Source organism: Hemiscyllium ocellatum, chromosome 7 (genome assembly GCF_020745735.1).
Source record: "Hemiscyllium ocellatum isolate sHemOce1 chromosome 7, sHemOce1.pat.X.cur, whole genome shotgun sequence".
Lineage (NCBI taxonomy): Eukaryota > Metazoa > Chordata > Chondrichthyes > Orectolobiformes > Hemiscylliidae > Hemiscyllium > Hemiscyllium ocellatum.
Window position 1 is genome coordinate 12,708,142 of NC_083407.1, and position 26,193 is coordinate 12,734,334.

The window sequence follows — 26,193 nt, forward strand, 5'->3', positions numbered from 1 at the left end:
AGGGCCTGTTCTATGCTGCACTGTTCTATGAGATCTCAGCTATCTGTAAGAATAATAGGGTAGTTATGGTAGGGGATTTTAACTTTCCAAACATAGACCGGGACTGCCATAGTGTTAAGGGTTTAGATGGAGAAGAATTTGTTAAGTGTGTACAAGAAAATTTACTGATTCAGTATGTGAATGTACCTTCTGGAGAAGAGGCAAAACTTGACCTACTCTTAGGAAATAAGGCAGGGCAGGTGACTGAGGTGTCAGTGGGGGAGCACTGTGGGGCCAGCAACAATAATTCTATTAGATTTAAAATAGTGATGGAAAAGGATAGACCAGATCTAAAGGTTGAAGTTCTAAATTGGAGAAAGGCCAATTTTGTCGGTATTAGGCAGGAACTTTCAAAAGCTGATTGGGGCAGATGTTCGCAAGTAAAGGGACGGCTGGAAAACAAGAAGCCTTCAGAAATATCAAGAATCCAGAGAAAGTGCATTCCTGTCAGGGTGAAAGGAAAGGCTGGTAGGTGTAGGGAATGCTGGATGACTAAAGAAATTGAGGGTTTGGTTAAGAAAAAGAAGGAAGCATATGTCAAGTATAGACAGGGTAAATTGAGTGAATCCTTAGAAGAGTATAAAGGCTGTAGAGTATACTTAAGAGGGAAATCAGGAGGGCAAAAAGGGGACATGAGATAGCTTTGGCAAATAGAATTAAGGAGAATACAAAGGGTTTTTACAAATATATTAAGGACAAAAGGGTTACTAGGGAGAGAATAGGAACCCTCAAAGATCAGCAAGGCGGCCTTTGTGTGGAGCTGCAGGAGATGGGGGAGATACTAAATGAGTATTTTGCACCAGTATTTACTGTGGAAAAGGATATGGAAGATATAGACTGTGGGAAAATAGATGGTGACACCTTGCAAAATGTCCAGATTACAGAGGAGGAAGTGCTGGATGTCTTGAAAAGCATAAATTCCCAGGACCTGATCAGATGTACCCTAGATGTACTTTGTGGGATGCTAGAGAAGTGGTTGCTGGGCCTCTTGTTGAGATATTTGTATCACTAATAGTCACAGGTGAGGTGCCGGAAGACTGGAAGTTGGCTAACATGGTGCCATTGTTTAAGAAGGGTGGTAAAGACAAGCCAGGGAACTATAGACCAGTGAGCCTGACCTCGGTGGTAGGCAAGTTGTTGGAGGGAATCCTGAGGGACAGGATGTACATGTATTTGGAAAGGCAAGGACTTATTAGGGATAGTCAATATGGTTTTGTATGTGGGAAATCATGTCTCTCAAACTTGATCGAGTTTCTTGAGAAAGTAACAAAGAGGATTGATGAGGGCAGAGCAGCTCACGTGATGTAAATGAACTTCAGTAAAGCGTTCAACAAGTTTCCCCATGGGAGACTGGTTAGCAAGGTTAAATCTCACAGAATACAGAGAGAACTAGCCACTTGGATACAGAACTGGCTCAAAGGTAGAAGACAGAGGGTGGTGGTGGAGGGTTGTTTTTCAGACTGGAGGACTGTGACCAGTGGAGTGCCACAAGGATCGGTGCTGGGTCCTCTACGTTTTGTCATTTATATAAATGATTTGGATACAAGCAGACAGTTAGTAAGTTTGCAGATGACACCAAAATTGGAGGTGTAGTGGACAGCGAAGAGGGCTACCTCAGATTACAACAGGATCTGGACCAGATGGGCCAATGGGCTGAGAAGTGGCAGATGGAGTTTAACTCAGATAAATGCGAGGCGCTGCATTTTGGGAAAGCAAATCTTAGTAGGACTCATACACTTAATGGTAAGGTCCTAGGGAGTGTTGTTGAACAAAGAGAGCTTGGAGTGCAGGTTCATAGCTCCTTGAAAGTGGAGTCGCAGGTAGATAGGATTGTGAAAAAGGCACTTGGTATGATTTCTTTTATTGGTCAGAATGTTGAGTACAGGAGTTGGGAGGTCATGTTGCGGCTGTACAGGACATTGGTTGGGCCACTGTTGGAATATTGTGTGCAATTTTGGTCTCCTTCCTTTTGCAAAGATGTTGCGAAACTTGAAAGGGTTTGGAAAAGATTTACAAGGATGTTGCCAGGGTTGGAGGATTTGAGCTATAGGGAAAGGCTGAACAGGCTGGGGCTGTTTTCCCTGGAGCGTTGGAGGCTGAGGGATGACCTTATAGAGGTTTACACAATTATGAAGGGCATGGATAGGATAAATAGGCAAAGTATTTTCCCTGGGGTCGGGGAGTCCAGAACTAGAGGGCATAGGTTTAGGGTGAGAGGGGAAAGATATAAAAGAGACCTAAGGGGCAACTTTTTCACACAGAGGGTGGTACGTGCATGGAACGAGTTGCCAGAGGACATGGTGGAGGCTGGTACAATTGCAACATTTAAGAGGCATTTGGCTGGGTATATGAATAGGAAGGGTTTGGAGGGATATGGGCTGGGTGCTGGTAGGTGGGACTAGATTGGGTTGGGAAATCTGGTCGGCATGGACGGGCTGAACCGAAGGGTCTGTTTCCATGCTGTACATCTCTGTGACTCTATGTACGAGTCACAAGTGTGCAACATCTCTCTCTTTCTCTCTCCATAGATGCTGCTGGTCTTGAGTATTTCTCAAACATTCAATATTGTTTCAGATTTCCATGATCCACAGTATTTTGCATTTATTTTATTACATTTCAGTACTTTGAGGTTCATTCAACGATTTGGTACTGGTGTTTGGGACAATTTATTTTAAATTATTTGATGTAAAGTTTGTTGTGCTTCTGTTTGCATTCATAACATTTCAGACTTGATTCAAACTAGATGACAAATGAAACCTTGCATGAAAATCTGCTATCTACATCATTTAAATGTGACATTTTAGCCAAGCTGATGTACACAGTGAAACTCCCTTCTCTTCCCAAAGATACTAGGGAGCATGGAGCCAGCTTATAGACGAGCCATGACCTCACTGAAAGACAGAAGAGGTTCAAAAGGCTAAATAGCCTCCTCCTGTTGAATAACTTCAACCAGGATTTCATTTCTTAAAATTGTAATTGTGGAAAGCAGCCTCATTGGCCTCTCTTAATCTTAGGACGGCACTGTGGCAAGCACTGCTGCCTCACAGCGCCAGAGACCTGGGTTCAATTTCCGCCTCAGGCGACTGTGTGGAGTTTGCACGTTCTCCCCGTGTCTGCGTGGGTTTTCTCCGGGTGCTCCGGTTTCCTCCCACAGTCCAAAGATATGCAGGTTCAGGTGAATTGGCTATGCTAAATTGCCCGTAGTGTTAGGTAAGGGGTAAATATAGGGGTATGGGTGGGTTATGCTTCGGCGGGTCAGTGTGGACTTGTTGGGCAAAAGGGCCTGTTTCCACACTGTAATCTAATCTAATCGTCCCTAATTGCCATGATTTGATTGGCCTATCGGGCACTTTAAGAGGTCAGTTAGGAGCTCTGCTTTTTATTCATTCGTGGGGAACGAGCATGGAATATTGCTAAGGCATCTTTCTTCCCTCACTCTCTGTCTTTAACTACCTTCTTCAGGGCTTATGCCCGAAACGTCGAATCCCCTGTTCCTTGGATGCTGCCTGACCTGCTGCGCTTTTCCAGCAACACATTTTCAGCTCTGATCTCCAGCATCTGCAGTCCTCACTTTCTCCTGCTGACAGAAGACCCTCAGTAAGTGACTGCAGTGCATCTCAGAGATGGTGCACTACCATTGTGCACCTTTGGTGAAGGGAGTGAATATTCAACTTGGTGAATGGATTGACAATAAAGTGGGTTGCTATGTCTTGCATGGAGTCAAGCCTTGTGCGTTGTTGCTGCTGCACTTATCCAAGCAAGTGGGGAAGTATTCCATCACACTCCTGACTTGTGCCTTGTAGATGGTAGACAGGCTTTGTGGACTCAGGTACTGAGTTACTCACTGCAGGATTCCCAGTCGCTGATTTCCTTTTGTAGCCACAGAACTTCTATGGCTGGTCCAGTTCAGTTTCTAGTCAATGATAACCCCAGCATATTGGTTGTTTGGGGAACTCAGCAATGGTAATGCCATTGAATGTCAATGGAAGACAATAAACTATATTCTCTTCTATGCTTGTGTTTAAATTGTTTATTTTTAAAATGGATATCATTGCCAGACTCAAAATGGCCACATGATCAAATCAGTGAAGATTCTGACGTCCCTGCATTGTGTAGATAATCCGGCTAAAGTGAGTCAGTGAAGTTGGAGATGAATCATCTGCCTCCAGCCATAGAAAAATATCAAAGGCTATTACACTAAAACCTGTAAAACTTCCATGCGATCATTAGACAATCAGCAATGGTCACTATTAGCTTTTTAATTCCAGATTTCACCGTCTTTCATGACAGCATTCAAACCCATATCTGATAGCATGAGTCTGAGGTTCTGTATTGCTATTCCAGAGACATTTGTTAGAGCCCTCACTTATGTTTTCATTATTTTCTTTTACAAATATTTGGAGTTATGAAGCAGAGTTGATGATGACTTTTGGACTGTGGGTGGCAGCTTGTGTTAACAAAAGGCAAACTTGGGAGGTCAGGCCAGAAAGCTGTTTGCATGTTGATTCTTGATCTAAGTGCTCCATTTAAGTAATCTGGCCAGTTCTGTTATTTTCCTTTTATTTATCCCATAAATGTGTTTGTCTGCATGCCTTTTGAGTGAATGGAGCTGAAAACAATGGTTATTGGGTTCAAATCTTGCTTAATTTTACTTTGCTAAATTTACTGTATTGCTAAGAATTGCTAACTCTTTTGTTCAGCTACAGACCTAATGTCTAGAATTATTTTTAAGAATCCAGGATTTAGTTATACAGGCAAATCAACCTATACCTGTAACCCCATATTTGGTTAATGGTTGACATGGTTAATCCACCTAACCTGCACATCCGTGGACACTATGGGGTAATTTAACTAGGCTAATTCACCTAACCTGCACATCTTTTGAACGGTGGGGGCATCCAGCAGAAACCCACACAGACATCGGGCAGCATGGTGGCTCAGCGGTTTGGTGCTGTGAGGCAGCAATGCTGAGACTAGGGTTTGATTCCAACTTTGGGTGACTGCCCGTTTGGAGCTTGTACATTCCCAGTGTCAGTGTGGGCTCCTTCTGGGTGCCCCAGTTTCCTCCCACAGGCCAAGGATGTGCAGGCTAGGTAGGTTAGTCATGGGAAAATGCAGAGTTACAGGGATAGGCTGGGATACCCTTAACAGGGTTGGTGAGACTTCTTGGGCCCAATGGTCTGCTTCCACATTGTAGGGCTATGATTCTGCAATGGCGGGAACGTGCAAACTCCAACCATATGGCCACAGAGACTGGAATTGAACCTAGGTCCCTGGTTCTGGGAGGTAGTAGTGCTATAACCACTGTGCCATGTTCCCTCTGTAGGAAGACTGAGTGTCACTGTGCCATACACATTACCATTACATCATCGTCTCCCCTACTGCTACGATGTGAACTCTTACTCTCCAAAGGATATTAGTGAATCAGGTGGACTTTTACAACAATCAGGAATAGTTCTCATGGCCATCATTATTGTCTAGTTTTCGATATCAGATTAATCAATTAAATGTAAATTCCACAGAGGCAATGGCCTGGTAATACTATGTCAGGATTGCCAATCCAGAAGCCCAGCTAATGTTCTGGGGAGCTGGTTTCAAATTCCATATGGCAGATGGTAGAATCGGAATTCAAAAAAGAACATGGAATTCAGAATCTACTGATGAACATGAAACCATTGTCAGAAAAACCCATCTGGTTCAGCAGTGTCGTTCAGGGAAGGACATTTGTCGTTCTGACCTGGTCTGGCCTACGTGTGACTCTAGACCCACAGCAATGTGGTTGACTTTTAACTGCCCTCTGCGTAATTAGGGATAGGCAATAAATGCTGGCCTAACCATTAATGCCCACATCCTATGAATGAATTTTAAAAAATAACTTATCTTGCAAGGGTGGGATTTAAACCCAGACCCCTGCATAACTAGTCAAGTGTCATTACCACTACACTATACAGTACTAAATCACTCATTGTCATGGGATGTCCTGATTAATCACTGCTTACTTATGTTAACCAATTTTTTTCTTTACAATTTTATTTACAAGTTACTTCTACCACCAAAGTGGCTGTTGCATCAACACACTGCCTGTTGTAATTTGGGGCTGTGGGGAAATGAGCCATGCCTTCCAACAACACACGGGGGCAAAAAAATTCTAGAAAGAGCACAAATCAATGGGGCCTGAAATTGCATCCAAAGGCTTAGGAAATAACTACTTGTTTCAATCTTTCACTGGCAAGCTCTGACAGTCATTACAAAAGGTTACAGGCCTGAAATGTTAACTCTGTTTCTGACCCCACAACTGCTGAAAACCTGCAGAGTATTTCCAGCAACATTTTAATTTTATTTAGGATACAGATATAGGTGCTGCGTTGTTCTGTTTTTTTGGGCGTATAACAGCTATTTACCATACTGCAGGCTTTATCAAATATACAAGTTGACTTCAGTGTATTTTTTTTGCTGGAGAAACATTTGGGATTACTAGTTTCTCTAAATATATATCTTACATATTTTATTTCTTATCAATTTTCTACAAAAGTTTGGAACATGTTCATGCATTGTATATAGACATTTGCACATATGATACCTTTCCCAATACAGCCCACGTCTCTCCCACTTCTATGAAAAACTGATTGGAAATTTATCTAGAACCCGACAGGTAACAGAGGCACAATGTGCTGGAGTGGGAAGGGACTGTGCTATGGGCTGGGACACAGCAGGTTCATTTCAGCTGATTGCTCACAAATTTAAAACCTTGAACTCAGAAAGGCAAGTCCTGAAACAAAGGCTAGATTCTTCACAAGTGCATGTCAATGCAAATAAAAACTATAAGGTGTAATAAGCACTTGTCTTCAGCCTCCTATACTGGCACAGGCAAGGAGGTCTGACTGTGGGTCCACTTGACTGTGGATATAGGAACATTCAGGAAGGGTCAGAACTAAAGAAAGCAAGTTTAAAAAAAAGGAATGGACTTGATAGTTCACTGGAAGCGGTAGTGAATGAAGGATTAATAGTAGCTGGGAAATGCTAAGATAAGCTTGGGGACCTATTATGAGTGCCCCAGGGAAAAGATACCTCACCAGAGACTCAGCATCCTCAGACGGTTCTGCAGTTTCTCGGTATGTGTTAGCATCTCTGGCCCAGGCCACACCTTCTAACGCAACACTTGCAGGACCTTCTCTCTCTCTCTCTCTCTCTCACACACACACACACAAACAAAATGGCTGCTTAATTAAGGGTGATTAAGGTTAAGGTGGCTAAGGTGCCAGGGCCAACAGAGCCATACCCCTGATAACTATCTTCTGTAGAGAAAAATAGAATCAAAATAAATTTCAGTATAAAAAGGGCAAGGCTCACAGTAGTTCTTTGTTTGGACTGAATTAACATAATATCCACAATTTTCTAGCTTCATGCTGGAACAGGTGATGTTTTATACATGTATTGCAGCAGTGGGACATGAATGGGCTGGCAGCACAGATGCATCCTCAATTTTGATTTGTAGCGCTCAGTTTCAGAATGGCAGCATTTGGTCACAATGCTTTGAAGAACTCTAACACAATTTTCCCCCATTTGGGCTCATTTCTTGTCCTTTTGTTTTGCAAAAAGAAGCTAATTATTTGTTCCACACCATCATGTGCTTCCTGCAGAATTACAAATCTCTCAAAACAGCTGCTTTCCGCAGTCACAGATTGTCACACGTTGTAGTCTGGTGCCTTTCCCTGTGGCTGCCTCATCCGTGTCTGCAGAGTAGCAAATGCAGCAACTGTGACATGAAAGAGAATTTGCCAGGTATTGCGGAGTTCATGCAGGTACAGATTGCACAGGCAGACCAAGCCGAACATCAGAAAAGATTTCAAGTTCCTACGTCCGCTGTAACATGCTAGCAGGTAACACTGAAAACAAGAAATCAAAGATTAAAGAGAATTTCTTTTGAAGATTTAATTCATGGACAATAAGCCTGGAGAAATAGCAGACCTCATCCCTACGACATCAACAGGGCTTTCACCAGTAACAAACAGCACTTCTGTAGCTGAGAGAAAATGACCAACCTATTTAAAACACAACTCTAAACAAGAGTGAAATTATTTCAAAAATTAGACACGTAAGTCACAGTGAGAGACTGAAGTAGCTGAGCATGATTACACTCGAGAAAAGACACTGAGGCTTTATTTAAGCTTTTCAAGACTCTAATGGATTAAGGTAAACAACTGAAAAAATGTTTGATGTAACTGCAAATTCTAAGGAGAGGCAGCGGGTCAGGTTCAGAAGGGGGTACATAAATAGACTTCAGATAGTATAATCTCACAAAGGATCAATCATTTGCAAGATCAGCTGCATGACAACTTTTAGTCAGATTTTCCACATGGGTCAAGTTGGACAGAAGGTGAAACATTAGATTTTTTTCTGCGCATACACATACTTAGTTGAACACAGGTATGTAATCCTGATGCATGTTTCTCTAATGTATGGCTGAATCTCAATATTCAGCACCATTTCCACTATATTATTTAGTGTTATGTTGAGTAAAAAGGTTACAATTCAAAAGAAATCAAACCTTTCTAAAACGCATTTGAATCCTGGCTTAACCAAGTCTTCATCTCTGCCACAGCCTCACATCAATTTAAGACACAGAACATGTCCAACCACCCAATGAAACCATAAGGCCAGAATAAAATCATTAGATATTGGAGCAGAATTTGGCCATTCAGCAGTGGCCAATATGTTTCTGAACCCCATTTTTCTCCCTTCTCTGCATTACCTTTGATCCCCCTTACTAATCAAGAACTTACCCACGGAGAAGGAACGAACTTATCTCTATCTTAAAAAACAATCAATCAGACATGCCAGAGTTTGACAGGAACCTGCCTGGTGTAATTTATTGCAGGAACCAGGAAGTATCACGAGGGAGAGGAAAGAAAATCTGCTTGGAAACTGGCTGCTGTGCTCACCCACCAACAATGGGTGCACCACAGAAGCAGTTCATTGGTTCTTACGAACTCTGGGACACTGAGGATGAGAAAGGCACTGTGCTATGTTCACATATTCCATTTTGCTTCCGAGTTGTACTACGCCTGTGCAACAAAGTTCAATTTAGGTGACAATAGCAAAATCTTGGAAGAAGTGACTAAGTATATTACTGATAGTAGTTGGAAATATACATTCCAGATTACAATAAGTGATCTAATAACATCAACCCTCTGGGCATTTTAATCTTATCATTCCAAAACAAAATCCTTATTCCTTTCTTCATTGTAACATCTGGTTGGTCAGAAAGACCCTACATTATCTATGCTTTTTGACAACATGCCCAATCTCTTGATTGTCCTTTGTGTGAAGAAATACTTTGAAACGACACCTGCCCTCCATTACACTGAACTTAACCTGATGCAGCTGGAATTGATATTTACTTTCTGTAAGACATTGACTCTCTCATTTAACTGTGTCAGGTCCATGCAAAACATATTTTTCATGGCTACAGGCAAGAATGATAACAAGAACTTAATGGTATTTAATAAAACAGACATTCTAGCCAAGGGGATTTCTCAGCAGCTTGGCTCAAAGTCTCAAACATAAGGACACGTTTCCACATGCATTAGACACCTGGCTGCCCTCAAAGAGAAAGCTCGCCTGAAATTGTTCAGTAACCGGGAACCTACCTGATACAAACATGCAGCAGTACCGATGAAAAAGACAGCAATGTTGTTGAATTCCTCCTCATCATCCTGTTTAAAAATAATTGTTATTCAAAGCATGAAGGAACAAACATAAAAAGGCACAAAAGATTATATTCTATGCTAAAAACTGCAGTGTCCACATCACAGATTCTTGCCTTTGCTGAGCAGTCAGGCAGTACAGTCAATATCATTGCTCAGATTAATTAGCTTTCTTTGTTTACATTTTTACATTTCTTTACAAGTCAAACTAAACTAAACAGTGACTTGAGGGACATAGATAACAGTTGTCAAAATTAATTATATATCACAGAGAAATTGTTTAAATTAAAAGAGAAGGTAAATGAAGGGAACGAGACATGTCACTTTACCCAGCACTTCAGTTTGAATCTGGTTACAGAGTCATAGAGACGTACAGCACAGAAACAAACACTTTGGTCCAATTTGTCCATGCCACTTAGATATCCTAAATTAATCTAGTCCCATTTGCCAACATTTGGTCCATATCTCTCTAAACCCTTCCTATTCACATAACCAAACAGGTGCCTTTTAAATGTTGCAATTGTACCAGCCTCCACCACCTCCTCTGGCAGTTCATTCCATACATGCATCACTCTGCATGAAAAAGTGGTCACTTCGATCCCTTTTAAATCTTTTCCCTCTCACTTTAAATCTACGCTTTCTACTTTTGGTTCCCCCCACCCTGGGGAAAAGACCTTAATTATTCAACCTCTCCATGCCCCTCATGATTTCATAAACCTCAAAAAGGTCATGCCTCAACCTCCAATGCTCCAGAGAGGATAGCCCCAGCCTGTTCAGCCTCTCCTTGTGCCTCAAATCCTCCAGCCCTGGCAACATCCTTGCAAATTTTTTTTGAACCCTTTCAAGTTTAACAACATTTTTCCTAACCAGATTGATGGAATGAAAGCAGTCTCTCAATTGATTTCAAGGATCAATGAAGTACTTTGATCTTTCCTACTTGGCATGCACTCCAACACAATTAAATATCCATAGTTTCTAAACAGACTGGAAAGGCTGCAGGCACATTGGTGTGAGAAGCAGGAAAGTCACACTTTTGCGGGGAAAGTGAGGTCTGCAGATGCTGGAGATCAGAGCTGAAAATGTGTTGCTGGAAAAGCGCAGCAGATCAGGCAGCATCCAAGGAACAGGAGATTCGACGTTTCTGGCATAAGCCCTTCTTCAGGAATCTTCAGGATTCCTGAAGAAGGGCTTATGCCCGAAACGTCGAATCTCCTGTTCCTTGGAGGCTGCCTGACCTGCTGCGCTTTTCCAGCAACACATTTTCAAGTCACACTTTTGCGGCAAGTTTCTAAAGCTAGGAGTGGAGCAGAGACTCTCTGAAGCTGCCTTTGTTATAACTTGATTGCACAATGCTTGGGACTGACACTGGGAGTGCTGTTTGCAAAAAACAAAACCCACAAGCAATCAAAAATGGGAACAAACTAAATGGTTCAGTCCGATCTTCATCAATAATCTTTAAATAGTTTTTTTCTGTCATCAGCTATTGCACATGAAGCCACACAGAGGGTCTGGGCTAGATTACTAGCCTCGAGTTTGTGGGAGTGGGTTAACTACAATTGACTTTGATGGCCTTGAGCCACTGAAACAAAGAATTTAGTCAAGATTCCTGCTTCTGATTGACTTTAAGTGATCACTCCTGCCACACATGTACAAACAGGATCAGGCTCCACACTACCTCTTCCCCAATCAGCCCACACTCGATGTTTAGATTCGCACTGGAGAAAGCAGCCACGTGGATGCAGTCACAGGTGCGAGTGAGGTGCCAATGGAACTCTACCTTGGCCAGGAATAAGTGGGTAAAACAAACCATCTGAAGCAAGAAATATTGAGCACATAGCGTGTAATTCCAGTAGAGGGCCATATAAGACTGCAGCCTGCCTCATGTCAAATCACCATTTACCTGCTCAAAAGTCTTGAAATGCAGTAACTGAGTGACTATAACATGACACATTATAGTGAATTAGTCTTAAAGAATTGATCCGGTTTCTAAATAATCCTTTTAAATTCCAACACAGCAGAAAGGATTACTTGCAGCTTCTGAAGACTGCAAATGCGCAAACTATAAGATGATATATTTGCATTAAAATACAAGCGTAAGAACCAACATTAAAGCCTAGCATTTACAAAGACAGAGATCAGTTTATAAAGAAAAGTCCATTGGCTTTTCATAATTTTTCAAAAGCTCTGTAATCCTGAGTAAAGAGGCTACTTTCCTGGAAGCAACGTTAAGTACAGAGGGAAACTAGGTACCAGCATGCTTCAGCTTGAATGGCCTGTGCCAGTAACTGTACACATGGAGAGGTCTGAAGAAGCCCTTTGGGGTTGGCACTGAACCAAGCACTTAGTGAAGAAAGGAAAAACTGGCAGCAGATATTTCCAGTGGAGTTGCCCAGTGGCCAGTTACAAAGGCAAGTCAAGAACTACGTCCTTGGCAACAACCCCAAATAGGGTCTTATACAGTAGCACATGGACATGCGGAAGAAAAATTCTTCCCTTGGCAAAATCCTCACCCAATACATCCCAATCAGCTACTACCACTTTAACGTACCCCTATTTATGTCACTAATGAACAATTAGTCTGGATTACACAAGAAATTTAAGATCAGGAGCGAAAACATAGTGGCACTATTATGGAATTTGCAAACCAGGGACACGGTGGAGACATGGATTCAAATCGCACCATGGCAGTGGAGAATTTGGAAATTAGTGAATTAAACATATAGAGTCATAGAGATGTACAGCATGGAAACAGACCTTTCCGTCCAGCCCGTCCATGCCGACCAGATATCCCAACCCAATCTAGTCCCACCTGCCAGCACCCGGCCCATATCCCTCTAAACCCTTCTTATTCATATACCCATCCAAATGCCTTTTAAATGTTGCAATTGTACCAGCCTCCACCACTTCCTCTGGCGGCTCATTCCATCCATGTACCACCCTCTGTGTGAAAAAGTTGCCCCTTAGGTCTTTTTTATATCATTCCCCTCTCACCCTAAACCCATGCCCTCCAGTTCAGGACTCCCCAACCCCAGGGAAAAGACTTTGCCTTTTTACCCTATCCACTTCCCTCATAATTTTGTCAATCTCTATAAGGTCACCCCTCAGACTCCAACGCTCCAGGGAAAACAGCCTCAGCCTGTTCAGCCTCTCCCTACAGCTCAAATCCTCCAACCCTGGCAACATCCTCGTAAATCTTTTCTGAACCCTTTCAAGTTTCACAACATCTTTGCAAAAGGAAGGAGACCAGAATTGCACGCAATATTCCAACAGTGACCTAACCAATGTACCGTGTAGTCGCAACATGACCTCTCAACTCCTGTACTCAACATTCTGATCAATAAAAGAAAGCATACCAACTGCCTTCTTCACTATCCTATCTACCTGCGACTCCACTTTCAAGGACCTATGAACCTGCACTCCAAGGTCTCTTTGTTCAGCAATACTCCCTAGGACCTTACCATGAATTGTATAAGTCCTACTAAGATTTGCTTTCCCAAAATGCAGCACCTCGCATTTATTTGAATTAAACACCATCTGCCACTTCTCAGCCCATTGGCCCATCTGGTCAAGATCCTGTAGTAATCTGAGGTTACCTTCTTCACTGTCCACTACACCTCCAATTTTGGTTCTGAAATATCTGAAATAAAAGCTAGTGTCAGGAAAGCTGACAATGAAACTACCAGATCGTGGTTAAAAACTCAACTGGTTTGCTAATGTCCTTTAGGGAAGCAATTCCACTGTAGTCTGATTTATTCTCTAATTGTCTTTTGAAATGGTTTAGCAAATAACTAGTGATTCACCATTGCCGTTTCAAAGACAATTAGAAATTGGCAATAAGTTTCGAATTTGGCAGAATCACTCATATCCCTTAAATGAATAAGTAGCAGCCAATGTTTTCTCCACAGAGTAGGAACAGGCTGTTCAGTTCACTGACTCCACACAGGCAATGTAGAATCTATTTAGTCAAGAAATCTATTGCACCCATTCAATCGCAGGAAGGAAACATTCTGCATGAAAATTCCCCAAAACAATTTATGTAAATTTCCAGACAATCTGTGCATTGCCATTAACAAAGAAATAATGATGCCCCAGATCATGTGATCAGTCTAGTTACCCTTACCGCCTTTAGCATAATGCTCAATTAAACCGGAACTGTCACTAAACTTAGTGCCTCACCAACAAAACTCAAACATTAATGAGCCCTGTCGAAATAAAATTTATGGGCACAGATTTTGGATGTAGGTTTGCTTGCTGAGCTGTAAGGTTCATTTTCAGATGTTTCATCACCATACTAGGTAACATCTTCAGTGAACCTCCTGCCAAACCACTGCTGATGATTCCTTCTTTCTATTTATATGTTTGGATTTCTTTGGGTTAGTGATGCCATTTCCTGTTCTTTTTCTTAGGGTGTGGTAAATGGGGTCCAACACAATGTGTTTGTTGATAGAGTTCTGGTTAGGATGCCATGCTTCTTGGAATTCTCGTGTGTGTCTGGATTGTCCTTGGATGGATGTATTGTCCCAGTCGAAGTGGTGTCCTTCCTTATCTGTATATAAGGATACTAGTGAGAGAGGGTCATGTTGTTTTGTGGCTAGTGGATGTTCATGTATCCTGGTGGCTAGGTTTCTGCCTGTTTGTCACAGTTCTTGCACAGTATTTTGTAGATGACATTAGTTTTGCTTGTTGTCTGTAAAGGGTGTTTCAAGTTCATTAGCTACTGTTTTAGTGTGTTGGTGGGTTTGTGGGCTACCATGATGCCAAGGGGTCTGAGTAGTCTGGCAGTCATTTCCAAGATGTCTTTGATGTAGGGGAGAATGGTAGGGTTTCTAGACGTGTTTTGTTTGCTTGTTTGAATTTGTTGTTGAGAAATTGTCGGACTGTGTTCATTGGGTACTCGTTCTTTTTGAATAGACAGTGTAAGTGATTTTCCGCTGCTCTGCATAGTTCCTCTGTGCTGCAGTGTGTTGGCTCATTGAAATAATGTTCTGCCAGACTACTCAGACTAAACAGGGTACAGGGAGGATGAGGCGACCAGGGAAGTCAGGGATAGCATGGAAGCAAAAGAGAAAGCATGTAGTGTGGTGAAGGGCAGAGGGAAACCAGAGGATTGGGAAGTTTACAAAGACCAATAGAGGGCAACAAAAAAAAAAGGAGGGAGAGGATAAAATATGAGGATAAGCTAGTTGGTAATAAAGGGAAGACGGGAAGAGTTTTTTTATTTATCTATAGGGCAAATGCGAGGCAAAAGTGGGCATTAGGCCACTGGAAAATGACGCTGGAGAGACAGAAGCAGGGAACAAGGAAATGGCTGAGGAACGGATTTATTCACTTTGTGTCAGTCTTCATGATGCAATATCCCAAAAATTCAATAGTGAGAGAGGGCTGAGCTGAGTATGTGGCCATCACCAAGGAGAAGGTGCTAGAAAAACTGAATAGCCTAAAGTTGGATAAATCACCTGGACCAGAGGGACAACACCCTTGAGTTTTAAGGGAGATAGCTGAAGAAATAGTGGAGGCATTAGTAGTGATCTTTCAGGAATCGCTAGAATCAGGGAGGGTCCCAGCAGACTGGAAAATCCTTAATGTGACACTCCTGTTTAAAATTGGAGTAAGGCAGAAGTCAAGAAATTACAGACCAATTAGCCTCACCTTAGTAATGGGTAAGAACCTGGAATCCATTGTGAAGGTTGAAATTTCTGCACACTTGTTAAAATAGGGCAAAATCAGCATGGTTCTATCAACGGGAGGTCATGCCTGACAAATCTGCTACAATTCTATAAGTAAGAAGGTTAGACCAAGGAGAACCAATGGACTTTATCTACCTGGACTTCAAGAAGGCCCAGCGCTAGAGGCAAGGTGTTAGCATGGATAGAAACCTGGCTGTCTGGCAGAAAGCAGAGAGTGAGGACAAAAGGTCCTTCTCAGGATGGCAGCTGGTGAACAGTGGTGTTCCACAAGGCTCAGTGTTGGGATTACAACTTTTCATTTTATACATTAAAGATCCAGATGAAGGAACTGAGGGCATTCTGGTTAAGTTTGCAGACAATACAAAGATAGGTAGCATTGAGATGGTGGGCAGGCTGCAAAAGGAATTGGATACATTAGGAGAGTGGGCAAAGTGGCAGATGGAATACGTGGGAAAGTGTGAGGTCATACATCTTGGTAGGGAGAACAGGGGCATGGAATATTTTCTAAATGGGGAGAAAATTCAGAAGACTTGAGAGCTCTGGTCCAGGATTCTCTCAAGTTACACTTGCAGTTTGAATCAGTAGTTAGGAAGTCAAATGCAATGATGGTATTTATTTTGCGTGGACTTGAATATAAAAGCAGGGATGTACTTCTGAGGCTCTGTTCAGACCATATTTGGAGTGTTGTGTGCAGTTGTGGGCCCCATATCTCAGGAAGGGTGTACTGGCCTTGGAGTGTGTTCAGAGGAGGTTCACGAGAATGGTCCCAGGAATAGAACATTTAACATATGAGGAACCTTTGACGACTCTGGGTGTACATTTGATGGAGTCTGGAAGAATGAGGGGGGGATCTAATTGAAACATATAGAATACTGAATGGTGTGGACAGAGCAGATTTTGGGAAGACGTTTCCACTGGTAAGAGAGACTAGATCTGAGGCTCAACCTTTGAGTAGATGGAACACCTTTTAGAATGGAGATAAGGAGACACTTCTTCAGCCAGAGAGTGGTAAATCCTAGGAATTCATTGCCACAGAAGGTTGTGCAGGCCAGGTCATTGAGTATTTTAAGATTGAAATAGATAGGTTCTTGACTGTCAAGGAAATCCAAGACTTATAGGGAGAAAGCGGAAGAATTGGGTGCAGACTCGACGGGCTGAATGGCCTAATTTTTGTTCCTACGTTTTATAGTCTTTTCAAACCCTACCGTAGTTTTACCCCTCTTCTAAATATGAAACCACCTCCTCCTGCCCTGTAATCCTGTAAAATATCTGTGCTCCTCGAATTCTGATCTCTTGAACATTCCCAATTTTGATTCTTCCTTCAATGGTGGCAGTGCCTTCAGTAGCCTCAGCCCTAAATTCTGGAATACCCTCCCTGTAGCTCTTCACCTTACTGCTTTGATTTCCTCCTTTAAACCATCCCTCAAAATATGCTTCTTTGGCGATGGTATTGGCTATCTGGCCTAACACCTTCTATTGTGGCCTAGTGTCATATTTGGGACACTTTAATGCAATACAAGTGCTACATAAGTTGTTGTTGCAGTCCTGAATCTGCAGAATGCATCCCGGACATGTGAAGCAAGCACTTAGTAAGTCTCAGTACCTTCCTTCCTAATGAACCACAAGTCCTGTTCTACACTGACATTCAGAGACAGGGAAGAGAAAATATGTTGAAAAAGAACCACTTCTTTCTTGAAATTTGTTCAGTCTTCCAGTGACCTTTAACAGATATAAGATAAGCAAAGAAAAATATTTAAATCGCAGACTTATCACACCAAAAAAAATCCTGAGATATTTTTAGATTCATCATAACATAACTTTGATCTCAACTGCTGAATTCTCCACAGAATGCCACAGTTGTCAGCCACTGAAGGTAAAGCTAAAATATCACTTCTTGCCCAGAACTGGAAGCAGTTTGCTCTCCCATTTTCCCAAATTTAATCAGAAAATGCTGCAAACAGTCAGGTCAGGCAGCATGTGCAAAGAGAGAATCAAATTCTTTACAGTTCTCACCTGAAATAATGAATTTCGTTATCATTAACCTCTCACCAATGCTGGTCTGAGTCAGATAGCTGATTGTAACCATTAACACAAATATTTGTGACCATTCCAGTAATTTAACTTGGGATCTATTAATTACATCTATAACTCTGAAATGCAGGTCTTGCTTTAGGCTAGTAAACCTTATCCTTTCCTGTTTAAGTTGCATGCTGATACTAGATAGCACCCGTTCTAGCATTTTAAAAACCTTTTGTCAGATTCACTCTCTTCTTTTCTGCACTTTAAACAGATCTTCCTTCAGAATTTGGAATACCGGCCTCGAAATCATCTTTGACAGTCCTCTCTGAAGCCTTTCCAATCCATACTTTTGATGGCAAGATACTCAAAACAATATACCAACCCAGCCATAACCTCATCAATTGTGTGCACCAGGTTAGAACAACTTGCTTTAAATCATAAGCCCTCAATTGATGGAGTGCCACACCCTTTCTTCCAGTTGTGTCAAGTTCGTCCAATTGGCTTCCGGATACTAAAATCTCCTGTAAAACACAGTATGATTTCTGACACCATATCTTACCTGCCTGTTACTGCCGTTACCTCATGTTGATTACAATTGCCAAATATTGCCTTGTTTATTCTAACAAGGCAAGTTTCTACTCATTTCTTCTGACTGCTCTCCTGCTCTGTGTTGTGAACAACTTTGCTATTTCATTATATGGCCATAGAATTGCTTCAGCAGAGGAGGAAGCCGATCAGCCCACTATCCCTACACTGGTTCTCTGCAACTCAGCTCGCCCCACTCCCATGCCCTTTTCCTACAATTCTTATGGTCAGATAATTATTTAGTTTCCTTTGGAAAACCACAGTTGAATCTGTTTCCTATTCAAGGAGTACATTCCAGTCATGTTTCCATGCTATATAAAAAGGTTGCCTTTATGTTATCTTTGCTGCTTCTGCCTTTCATCTGCCCTACAGTCCTGGACTCTGCTGCAAATGGGAACAGTTTTTCCCTCAGGCAAAAATGAGGACCGCAGATGCTGGAAATCAGAGTCTAGATTAGAGTGGCGCACAGCAGGTCAGGCAGCATCCGAGGAGCAGGAGAAAGATGGCCGGCTGTGCTTTTACAACACCACTCTAGTCTAGACACAGTTTTTCCCTAACTATAGATTTTGACTATCTATATCAAATATCCTCTCTTCACTAAAGAAGCAGCCCAGATTCCTCAATCTAACTTTCTGACACCTCATGCGCTCAGAACTATTTTCATACATTATTCTAGTACCTTCTCCAACAACTTCTAATCCTTTCTAAAAGTGTTCAGAATTGGGCACATTATTCGAATTGAGGCTGAAACAGATAACACACTAAGAATGGTATTAGATGGTTTTGGAGAGGGTGCAGAAAAGATTTACGAGAATGGCAGCAGGGATGAAGGATTTCAGTTACACAGGAAAAAGCAGCAGCTTGGGTTGTTGCTGGTAGAGGAAAGAAAATGGAAACTTTTTTGACAAAAATCCCATGTGGGGTGTAGATAGAGTAGATAGTGATAAATTGCTCTCATTGACAGAAGGGTCAACGACTAAAAGACTTTGATTTAAGACAGTTGGCAAACAAATCAACAGCACCATGAGGAAAATTATTTTTATGTAGTAAGGATTGGTGATCTGGAATCCACTGCTTGGAGTGTGACAGACACAGATACAACCGGGATTGTCAAAAGGGGATTATATAAGCACCCGAAGAAAAAAAACATTGCGAGGTACAGAGGAAGGGCAGGGAAGTGGAATTAGTCAAAGTGCTGTTGCAGAGAAATGGCAAGGACACAATGGGGCTGTATGGCATTCTTCAGTATGGGCTGTACAGTGTTATCCCCTTGGGGAGGCAATGGTCTACTGGTACTATCACTGGACTATTAACCTAGAGACTCAGGTAATCCACTCATGGTAGATGGTGGAATTTGAGTTCAATAAAAGGAAATCTGGAACTGAGAATTTTAAATGATCATGAATCCATTGTTGAATGTTGGAAAAGCTCATCTACTTCACTAATGTCCTTTATGAAGGGAAAGTGTCATCCTTACCAGTTTTGACCTACAGGTGATTCTAGACCCACAACAATGTGGTTGACTCTTAACTGCCCCGTGGGCCATTAGGAATGAATGCTGACCTAGCCAGTGACACCCTCATCCTGTGAATACATGTTTTTAAGAAGTACAGCAACCATCCTATGATTGTGTTATTCCCATTGTATATGAGATTGCCAATCCCTGTGGCTGGCATTTTTTAAGCTGGAGCACCTGAGCAAATGAGTCCGTTGTCTCCACCTTCTCAAGGCAACTGGAGATGGACATTAAATGTTATCAAGTCTCTTCACTGGTTTTCAATGAACTAAGTATCATTGCCTTCCATGCAATATAGAGTAAAGTGAGAGCAGCCTGAACTTTAACCTGGAAATATTGCTTCCCTTCTACTTCCAGAATTTGAGATTATGAGAAGATGGATATAATAGGTTAACCTGTTAAAAAGTAGTAAGATCCACAGGCAATTTCACCAGTAACCTCTTTCTAATTGATCCAAATCCCATCTGAGTTCTAAGGGTCACTCGACCAGAAATGTTAACTGATTTCTCTCCACAGATGCTGCCAGACCTGCTGAACTATTCCAACAATTTCTGTTTTTCTTCCTACTGATTGTCAGTCTGTATCCTGAATACTACTTCCCTTTATTCCTCGATGAACCACAACCATTTTCTCAACTATAATCACTCCAAATCCAGACTAAAAGCCTTGTTGTTTTCTAATAGAATAATCATTCTAAATACATGACATTTGCAAGATTTAGTATTGCATGTTCTTACTAAGTGAATCTATTCAACTACTACTAATCCCCTTCGGGCCTACTGTGCAAAGGTTGCATTTAAAGCATTTAAAAAGTCAATACATTTGTTTGTATTGAATTTAATTCAGCCATTAAGTAACATTTCAGCTGCGTGCTCAATCTTTTTGCTTTCCATTAAAGCCAACACATTAATGGGCAACAAATAGTCACTAGAAAAACATGGTGAACATGAAAAAAGGAATAAAGCTCTCAGAAAAAAGTCGTTCGGTGGGGCTTTAATTGGGCCACCACATTCCCTTGGAATATGTTTGCATCATACCTCGTCATGGGTGAGATCCTGGAAGATGTGAGGGTAGTGATGCTGTGCCCTTATTCAAGAAGGGCTGCACAGAAAAACCTGGGAACTATAGATCAGTAAGCCTGACATCTGTGGTAGATGAGATACTTCAGAAAATTTGGAAGGATAAGACATCAGTGCATTTGGGAAGACAGGGTTTGATTAGGAGTAGTTAACATGGTATTGTGCATGAGAGATCATACTTCACAAATTTGTTAGAGTTCTTTGATGAAGTGGCCAGGAAGGCTGAGGATGGCACGGTGGTAGATGTAGTCTGTATGGTGCTTAAAAATGTGTTGCTGGAAAAGCGCAGCAGGTCAGGCAGCATCAAAGGAACTGGAAAATCGATGCTTCGGGCATAAGCCCTTCTTCAGGAATGAGCGTAGAGGAATGAAGGTGAGGCCTCTGCTAAGGACTAATTTTTCATCCTCAGAGAAGGGGAGGTCTGGAGGGATGGTGAAAATATGGCAGGCCTGGGACCTAGGACCTGGTGTGGAATGGAGCTGGGAGTGGGGGCGGGGTTAGGTGTGGGAGTGGAGATTGGCGTGGGGGTGGGGACGCATGCGGCGTGGTTGTTGTGCAGGCGAGTGACGTCACTGGGGGGCAGAAGTAGATGTGGTGACAGCAACTCCGGCGGCGGAACTGGCTGTGGCGAATGCAGAAATGGTGTTGTTCCCGGTGGTGGTGGACCCTGCGGAGGCCGTGAATCTGTCGGCAATGGTCTTCCTGGCGATCGTGGAGGCGGTTGTCTGGGCGGCGATCATGGAGGCTGCATGGTCAGTGGGGGTGGAAGTGACGTCATGGTTCGCGGCGGCAGTTGCTGCAGCGGCCGCATGGTTAACGGCGCCCGAGTGCTTCCGGAGGCCGATGGAAGATTCTGGAACAGTTGAGGAATCCGGAGTGTGGGGGTAAGTACATGAAAGTTTTTGGTACTTACTATCTTTAATTTCCGATATGGCTAGGGAGAACTGTTTGTTTAGTGTATGGATTCTTCTGTGGACGAAGAAGAGTGGAGGTCCTTTACAGGTCTGTGCGAGTGTTGTCCTGAGCTGAGGTAGCGCTGACTGCAGGGAATGTAGGTAGCGGCGCATGGCTGCAAGCATGGAGCGGAGGATCCGGAGGGAGGTCTGTTGTTGGAGGTTTCGGATTCCTGAAGAAGGGCTTATGCCCGAAACGTTGATTCTCCTGTTCTTTGATGCTGTCTGACCTGCTGCGCTTTTCCAGCAACCCATTTTTAAGCTCTGATCTCCAGCATCTGCAGTCCTCACTTTCTCTGTAGTCTGTATGGTCTTTAATAAGGTTCCACATCTAGGCTGCTCTGGAAGGCTGGATTACATAGAATCCAAAGGGAGCCAGCAAATTGGATACGCAATTGGCTTGATGGTCAGAAGCAGAGGGTAATAGTGAAAGGAGGCTTGCGATGAGTGGAGTGCCTCAGGAGTCAGTGCTGGGCTCATTACTGTTTGTTATCTGTTGCAACGATTTGGAGAAGAATATACAAGGCATAATTAGTAAGTTTGCAGATGACACTAAAATAGGCGGCAATGTAAGTAGTGAGGAACATTATCAGAAATTGCAGCAGGACCCTGATCAGCTGGGAAAGTAAGCCAAGAAATGGCAAATGCAGTTTAACATAGGTAAATGTGAGGTCTTACATTTTGGCAAGTCAAATCAAGGTAGGAGTTTTATGGTGAATGGTAAGGTCTTAAGGACAGTTTTGGAACAGAGGGACCTCGGAGTTCAGATGCTCGGTTCTCTGTAAGTGGAGTCACAGGTAGACAGGGCACTTCAGTCAGGGCATTGAGTACAGACATTGGGAAATTATCTTGCATTGTACAGGATATTGGTGAGGCTGCACTTGGGAGTTTTGGTCACCTTGCTATAGGTAGGAAGCTATTAAATTGGTAAGGATGCAGAAGTTTACAAGAATGTTGCCAGGACTCAATGGTCTGAGTTATAGGGAGAGGTGGGACAAGCTAGGACTTTTTTTATTTAGAGCGTAGGAGACTGAGGGGGGATCTTGTACAAGTTTATAAGATCATGAGAGACACAGATAGGGTGAATGCACTCAAGTCTTTTTCTTCCAGAGTTGGGGAAATAGAGGACAAGACATCATCATTTTAAGGTTAGAGGGGAAAGAACAAAAGGGAACCTGAGGGCAACTGTTTTACGAGAGGGTGGTACACATATGGAATGAGCTGCCAGCTTAAGTGGTTGAGACAGGTACATTAACAACATTTGAAAGGCATTTGGACAAATACTTGGATGGGAAAAGTTTAGCAGGATATGGGCCAGGTGATGGAAAATGGGGTTAGTGTGGCTGGACGTTTTGGTTGGCATGCACCAGTTTGGGCCAAAGGACCTATCTCCGTGCTGTAGGAATCTATGAAATTGACTTGGGATCCCATGAATTTTTGGAGGATATGTGGAATGGACTGCCAGACGAAGTGGTAAATGCAGGTACATTTACAACATTTAAATGATGTTTGGACAAGTTGAGAGAAATAGGAACCAAATGGAACTTACTTAGCTTGGGAAATTTGTTCAATATAGGCAAGTTGGACCAAAGAGTCTGTTTCCATTCTGCACGGCTATGACTCTTGATTACTTTACAGTGCCTCACTCAACTGATGAATCAGTACTCCTCCATATTAAACACCCCTTGGAGGCAAGTGTACACAACGTATACTGGGGTTGTGAAATTCCAATGTCTACCACCAAGAGTAACTTGGCAGCAGTATTACTGATGAAGCCGATCCGGCCTTAAAGGACATGGCTGCTAGACAGGGTCTGCAGCAGTGGAGAGGGAACCAACAATTTGGAGAAACGTACTTCACCTCATAGTCGTATGTTGCTGCAGCTGCATCTACCCAAGACCGTGTTAACAGCAGTGACGACAACACAGTCCTTCACATCGAGTATACCCTCCATTAATGCGTGGCACTATCACGGTCCAAAATTGATCAGAATTCAAACAGATCTAGGAAGTCACTGGATGAGTTCAGGAGATGCTGTGGGCCATCGTGAGCATTCGAATTATAGCCTGCCTCAATCTGCAACCTTATGGGACAGCTAATTCCATGTTCCACCATTACTAAAACAGGCAATCAATCCTGGTTCAATGAAAAGTACAGTGGGTACAGAGCAGCAGCTCCAGACATACCTAAAAATGAAGCGTCAACCTGGTGAAGTCATAATGCAGGACTACTTGCATGCCAAACAGCATAAGCAGCATATGATAGTCATGGCTAAATCATTCCACAACCAACAGATCAGATCTAAGCTCTGCAGTCCTGCCACAGCCAGTCATGAATGATGGTAGACAATGGAAGAACTCAATGGAGGAGACTGCTCTACAAACAAAGATGGAGGAGACCAGTTCATCACAGCAAAAGGTAACTCTGAAGCACTTGCAACAACCTCAGCCAAAAGTGCTAAATGGATGATCCATCTCAGCCTGTTCCAAAGAACACCAACAGATGTTGGTGCGAGGTAATTTGATTCACTCAACATGATCTAAAACACTGGGTACTACAAAAGCCCCAAAAACATTCTGGCACCAGAATGTGCTGTGCCCCTGAGTAATGCAATTCCAGAACAGCTACAACACTGGCATGTACCTGCTAATATGGAAAAATGCCCAGGAAAATATAATGTTCACAAAAAGTAGGAAAAATTCAACCTGATTTATTACCGTCCAATTAGTCTATTGTCAATCATCAGTAAATCATGGAAGGGGTCATCTACAGTAGCACTTGCTTCACAATAACATGCTCATTGATGTTCAGTTTGGGTTCTGTCAGTGCCATAAAGCCCCTGACTTCATAGTCTTAGTTCAAACATGTATAGAAGAAATGAACTCCAGATGTCTGCCCTTGACATCAAGGAACCTAACCAAAACTCAAATGGGAATCAGGAGAAAAACACTCCACTGGTCGAAGATGCACCAAACGCAACAGAAGATAGTTGAGGTGCAATTAGTAAGTTTAGAGATGACATGAAAATTGGTGACGTTGTTGACGGCGAGGAGGATGGTCTCAGGCTACAGCCTGAGATTTATCATCTGGCAAACTGGGCAGAACAATGGCATAGGGATTTAATCCTGGTAAGTGCGAGGTAATGCACTTTGGAAGGTCTAATAACAGAAGGATATACACAATAAATGAGAGGACTAAGGAACAAAGGAACCTTGCTGCACAAGTCCATAGACCCTCAAAAGGTGTCAGTACAGATACACAGGGTGGTGGTGGAGGCATATGGGATGCTTCATTAGTTGGGGCACCGAATATAGGAGCAAGGAAGTGTTATGCCAGAGACAGAAAACCATGGACAGTTCTGGTTGCCACACTATCAGAAGGATGTGACTGCACAGGAGAAGGTGCAGAGGTGGTTCCCAGGATGAAAAGACTCAAGAGGAGGCCTAGTGGTATTATCGCTGGACTATTAATCCCAGAGGTCAATAATATTCTGGGGATCCAGCTTCAAATCCCAGCATGGCAGATGTTAGAATTTAAATCCAGTAAAAAATCTGGAATTAAGATTCTACTAACGAGTGTCAGAAAAATCCATCTGGTTCACTAATATCCTTAAGGGAGAATATCTATCGTCTTTACCTGGTCTGTTTACATATGACTCCAGACTCTCATTAATGTAGTTGATTCCTATCCTCCGGGTAATTAAAGTTGGGCAATAAATGTTGGCCCAGCCAGCGACACCACGAATGAATAATAAAGAAATTTGAGGACAGACTGGATAGGTGAAGCTTGTTTTCCTTTGGGCAGATGTGTCTAAGCCCAGAAGGCACAAGCTTAAGGTGAGGAGTAAGTGGTTTAAAGGAGATCAGAGGAAAACATTTTTTTTCCCACCCAGAGTGTGATAGAAAGATGGAATGGATGTAGAAAGTCAGGTAAATGTGATCAGTGTAGTTTAGTGTTTGTTGGTCAGCATGGACATGATAGGCTGAAGGGCCTGTTGCTATGGTGTATGGCTCGATGGTTATTGGGATTTTAGTCATCTCAGCTCCAGAAATTCCTCAGGGTAGTATCCAACACCCAACCATCTTCAGCTGCCTTATCGATGACCTTCCTTCCATTCTACCGTCAGAAGTGGATGTGTTTGTTGATGATTTGGAGATGCCAGTGTTGGACTGGGGTGTACAAAGCTAAAAATCACCAGCTTATAGAACAACAGATTTAATTGGAAGCACTAGCTTTTGGAGCGCCGCTCCTTCATCAGGTGGTTATGGCCACAACCACCTGATGAAAGAACGATGCTCCAAAAGCTAGTGCTTTCAATTAAACCTGTTGGACTATAACTTGGTGTTGTGTGATTTTTAACTATGTTTGTTGATGATTGCATAATATTCAGTACAAAGTGCAACTCACCAGCTGATAATGTCAAAATGCAGCAAGATTTGGACAATATCCAGAGTTTGGCTGACAAACAACAAGTAACATTTGCAGCATACAATTGCCAGGCAATGACCATCTTCAACAAGAAAGACTCCAACCATTATCCAGTCAATGGTATTATCATCGCTAAATTCCCTACTGTTGAAATCCTGGAAGTTACCAGTGATCAGAAAC

The 26,193-nt window shown here is 42.5% G+C and overlaps 1 protein-coding gene across 2 annotated transcripts in view; it reads right to left on the reverse strand.

Moving 5' to 3' along the window:
* Positions 1 to 2,812: 2,812 nt before the first annotated feature.
* The window catches only part of sec22a (SEC22 homolog A, vesicle trafficking protein), a 79,817-nt gene continuing 56,436 nt past the window's right edge, over positions 2,813 to 26,193 (reverse strand). For both annotated transcript variants that reach the window (XM_060828272.1, XM_060828273.1), the window contains 2 exons: positions 9,690 to 9,755; positions 2,813 to 7,925 (listed from right to left, as the gene is read on the reverse strand). In XM_060828272.1, the coding sequence (XP_060684255.1) occupies positions 7,725 to 7,925; positions 9,690 to 9,755 (267 nt within the window). In that variant the 3' untranslated portion in view covers positions 2,813 to 7,724. The remainder of the gene's footprint in view (positions 7,926 to 9,689; positions 9,756 to 26,193) is intronic.